The following is a 5,176-nucleotide window of genomic DNA, read 5'->3' as shown; positions in this document are numbered from 1 at the left end:
GACTACCAAAGTCAAAGCTACAAGATTAAAGTTCGAAGGCAGCACACTAAAATCTAAATAAAGAAACCTGTTTAAATTCCAAAATAAAAGCTTGCGCTGTTTAAAGAGTTCAGACTTCAGAACAGAGGTGGTTCCTGTTTCCAGTTTCAACTCACCACTTTGAGCTCCGGTACCGTTCGGCTCAGCGTCCACTCCTGACTGTTCACAAACGCATCTGTAACACAACAAACACACAAAAAACAGACATGAACCCGCGATGCCTTCAGGTGCAGACGGAAAAAACACAAAACAAGAACCAGAGCTGAGAAACGGACCCGACCGCCACACAAAGTCCACGTTTTATTACAGGATTTTAATCAAGAATTCAGTTCTGACTAAAGTTTGACGAGTAAAAAATTAGATCGGACATTATGAGATTATAGTTCAACTCTATGAGACGAATAAAACTAATGACAGGGTTCCAGTTTAAATATGTGAACAAAAGTCCAGAGAGCAAAATAAAATAACAACAGAAAAATAACAGCAGAGTATCCAGAAAAATATCTAAAATGATCACATCAACGTTCAAAGTTATGAGAAGAAATAAATTTGGAGACAAAGTTTAAAAAAAAAAAAAAAAAAGATAAAAGACTTTTTACAGGAACAAAAAGTCAAAACAACGAAGAGAAAAACGGTTCATGAAGAAATGAAAGTTATGAGAATGAAGGTCAAAGTTTACATCAAAAGGCTGAAGCTATAAAATCAAATTCAAGGCTGTGAGTCGACGTCTTAAATCAGGAAATGGAATTTCAAAATAAGACTGAAATCAAAGTCAGACTGATGATAAAACTCCAAACGACGACAAAAAGACTCAAAGTGACGAAACTAAAAGTCACAAATGAGACATGAGGTGGGAACGATGAACAAAAGGTTTAAGTTATCACCAGATAAAGTTCTGCTCAGCGACGCTAGAACGTCTTCATGTGACAGAACACCGGCTGGACGTCGACCAGTCGGCTTCAGACGGAGCGTTCAGGCCACAAAACCACAAAACGATCCAATTAATGATTTAAAACGAGACGACCGTCGACTCAAAAACACCTCAAGCTCTGTTTTTATCCAGACAATGTGACTGAACTGCTCCTGCAGCTCGTTTCAGCGCCGACCAATCGGTGACGTCCTTGTTAACCGGAGGATAAAACCTGTACCGAAGCTCCACGGTGCAGCTTTTCATTGGTCCAAAACCACTAAACGATTCTGTTGACGAGAAACGGGTTTAAAAGACGGTTCTGTGGAACCTGGTCAGCCTGAGTCCGTTTCATCGAAGCAACAGAAACACATTTAAAGCTGAGAGCTGGAGGTGGAGCAGTGAAGAACTGACCCGTCGCCTGGTTCTGGTCCATCAGAGGCTCCAACACTGACCAAGAAACTAAAACAGACTCAGAACCACAAACCCGACAGAAAGCTGCAGAATCTATCACATAAAAGACAGAACAATCAGCTGATCCATTGATCCGTATTGATTACTGATCAGACGAAACCAGAAAACTGCTTCAAATCACTTTTTTATTATCTTTTAACATTTTTTTCCTCAAAACCACAAAATCATTCTGAGCAACGACAAAGAGACGCGTCCCAACGCTTCGGCCGAGCGGCGGAAACACAATCAGAGTTGTTCTCGTCGTCACGGAGACGCGGCCACGCTCCAGCTGTTGTGGTTGCTAGGATACGCGGCGGCACAGAGGAGGATTGTTGAGGCTGACAAACGGCGTCTGTTTCCACCGACAGGATGTTGACGCAGCTGCTTCCTGTTTGGTTCCCAGTCGGAGCGGCGACACGACGGTCCAGCTTCACGACACCCTGGAGGAGAACCGGGCCGCGACGGGGCGGAAACACCGACACCAACGGGACGCAACACGACAAAGACGAGGCCCGAAGCCGCCGGTCCAACAGAAAACGGGACAGAAACGAGATGAAACCGAAAAAAAACCCAAAACATGAAAAACAAACGAGCCGAACATGGTTGTCGTGGTAACGTGGACTGTCCTGTTGACGTGTCTCGGTGTTGGACTTGTGTCACGCTGTCGTGTTGCAGGTCCTCCTTGTGGCCGTGTCACGTCGCTGCGCTGGACTCAGGATCCAGGCGTGACGCTCATGTGGACGGTTTGTTCCTGAACGCAGCGCTTCCTGCTGCCGAGTGCAGCTGGATAACCAGGCCTGTTTGTGTGTCTGTGTTCGCAGCACGTGTCGGTTGTGTTGACGTGCGTTCGTCACCGTTAATTAAACCTGTCCGACAGGTAGCGACACACCTGCCGCCGCCGCAAGTTAGAGATGTGCACACACACACACAGAGGAACACAAAGACACACAACAACACCAACAGACGCACAAAGTGACAGAAACATGACACACAGTTACAGGAAGGACACAAAAACGATGGCATTGTGTGTCTGTTGTGAGTCTGTGTGTCTGTTGTGTGTCTGTTGTGTATCTGTTGTGTGTATCTGTTGTGTGTCTGTGTGCGGTACCACCATCGGATCATTGGTTATGAACTCAGTGGTTTAAATGAGCTCAGAGGAAGTTTCCCAGCAGGTCGTCCTGTTGGACCGATCTGGAGCACAACACCACCGTCAACGGGTCAACGGGTCAGCGAGTCAACGAGTCAACACATCGAGTCAGCGAGTCAACGGGTCAGCGAGTCAACACATCGAGTCAGCGAGTCAACGGATCAGCGAGTCAACAACGGGGAGATTGAAGCACTAAGAAGTCAAAGCAAAGCGTCCATAAATCCACTTACACTCAACAGAGGCTGTGAACCGCTGTTGGTTCGTCCTCAGGAGAGTAAACTGACCTGAGCTCAGCGCCACCCGAGTCACAGCGAGTCACAGCGTGTCACCCGAGTCACGTTTCTCCACACGTTTCATCAAAAATGTGCCGAAAACTTAGCATGTTAGACCCATGATGGGTGAACAAACAAAATATTTCACACTCGTCGCACAACTATGAAGCCACGACTGACAAAACCGAGTAAAGACGCGTCTGCAGTGACTTCAGGTTAAGTTCAGGTTAACTTGAATTTGATTTCATTTTCATTTCAGGTTAACTTCAGGTTGACATTCAGGGTGTTCAGTGTGTTTCCTCCTGTTTACGTCATGCTGCCCCACATGTGTGCGTTTGAACACGTGAACGCCGTGTGCTGCTGCTGCTGCTGCGTGTTGTGTGTTGCTGTGTGTTGCTGTCATCTGTCCTCTGATGGATTTGAGCCTTATGTAAGAGCTTTAAACAGCGGGGGGTGGGGGGGTGTCGGCACGACAACATCACAGGAAGTCCACCACAAAAATACAAAATAAGACACAGGATATACAAAGAAAAACAAGGAAAATGTGAAAATAATTCCCAGTGGAGCGTTAGCACAGCATGCTACGTAGCACCAAGCTAACACACAACATGCTGGCCAATATGAAAGCTAACCTGTACAACATGTATCAGCCAGTGTACTGAATGCTGCTGTGTAGCAAAGTGCTAGCATGTGCCAGTTGCCATTCAAGATCATAAATGCTAACAGGCTAGCACTGAGTCTTATTTCATGCCAAAACATTAGCATGTAAGGATAAAATGCTAGAGAGTTAGCGTGGAGTCTGCCACCACGAACATGGCGGTAGTGCTAATATGTTAGCATTGAGCTCACTGTCATTCCTTAGAGTCTATGCCAGTGTTAGCATAGAATTTAACACACGACATACTGCCTGCTATTGTGCTAGCATGGAGTAAACATAGTGAAGTTTAACGTGTTAGCACAAAAACTGACGATGTCATCTTTTATGTATGTCAATATGCTATTAATTTTGTTAGCACTGGGCTAGTTTATGCAAAAGTGTTAGCATGGAGTCTGCTACCACACACATAGCGTACATGCTAATGTGTTAGGATGTGTTACAGGGAGCTTTTCCACTCCGAATGTGACCGACAGAACCAGACAGAACCAGTTAGATCCAAACAGAACCAGTCAGAACCAGAGAACCAGACAGAATCAGTTAGAACCAGAGAAGGAAGGAAGTATGGAACAAAGGAAGGAAGGAAGGAAACAGGGAAGGAAGGTAGGAAGAAAGGAGGGGAGGGTGGAAAGAAGTAAAGAAGGGAGGAAATAGAAAGGAAGGGAGGAAGGGAGGGAGGGAGGAAGGAAGGAAGGAAGGAAGGAAGGAAGGAAGGAAGGAAGGAAGGAAGGAAGGAAGGAAGGAAAAAGAAAGAAGGAAGGGAGAAGGACATAAGGAAGGAAACACCGAATGTCGAGCATCACTGAGTGTGTGTGTCTGTGTGTGTCTGTGTGTGTCTGTGTGTGTGTGCGATGAATTGACGGAGTAATTGGCCTCCCAGAGCGTGTGCGTTTTGACACGCATGTCAACCACATTACTTCTGCTCAGCTGGGAAAGTAGGTCACACACACACACACATACACACACACACCAGTCAGTCCATTAAAACCAGTGAGGTCAGGAGGAGGGAGGAGGGGGCGGAGCCAGTGACTGTGATTTATTCTGACTGTTCTGGAATCGGCCAATCAGGACGCAGCAGCGTGTCACATGACAGGACAGAACGAGGAAATAAACACGATGGTGGAAAAAGAAACAGAAAAGATTCACAAAATGAACAGACAAAGGGAATAAAAACCCTGAATATTAACACTAAAGCTAATAAACATGAATATTAACACTAAAGCTAATAAACATGAATATCAACACTCATATTAACCTGACTACTGTTAGTCATCTCTAAATGGAAACCGTCTGAACTGTGTGCTTGCAGCTGGTTGAGATATTTTCTGTTTGTGTCTGGTTAAAACCAGAGCATCCACCTGAGCAGCACCTTACCTGCCAGGTGCTGCTATCTGGCAGCTCATTGGCCAATCCTGATCATGTGACCAGCAGCCACTTGGACTCAGGAATCCCAGAAATGCTTCATCAGACCACAAACCTGTTGGTCCACCTGCCGGACCTCCACAATAAGAGCTGCTCAGTCCGCTTCACTACAACACACCTGTAAACACGACAACTGGCCAGTGGCTCGTCCTCACACCGCTGGAACTAGCCGACCACTGGCCATGACGTCAAACCGCAAACATGAACACAAAGAAACTGTCAAACTCCTGAATATTTACCACAACAAAGTCTCAAAAACTTCATATACAAGACAAAAAATG

At 45.8% G+C, this 5,176-nt stretch overlaps 1 protein-coding gene across 1 annotated transcript in view; it reads right to left on the bottom strand.

The window, feature by feature from the left end:
* LOC103368790 (uncharacterized) overlaps positions 1–5,176 on the bottom strand; it is a 10,825-nt gene that overhangs the window by 1,263 nt on the left and 4,386 nt on the right. The window contains exon 2 of the mRNA XM_008297273.1: positions 156–214. Coding sequence (XP_008295495.1) covers positions 156–214 — 59 coding nt within the window. The remainder of the gene's footprint in view (positions 1–155; positions 215–5,176) is intronic.

Source organism: Stegastes partitus, unplaced genomic scaffold, assembly GCF_000690725.1.
Source record: "Stegastes partitus isolate 25-593 unplaced genomic scaffold, Stegastes_partitus-1.0.2 Scaffold1204, whole genome shotgun sequence".
Classification (NCBI taxonomy): Eukaryota; Metazoa; Chordata; class Actinopteri; family Pomacentridae; genus Stegastes; species Stegastes partitus.
This window is presented reverse-complemented; position numbering and strand designations above follow the sequence as displayed.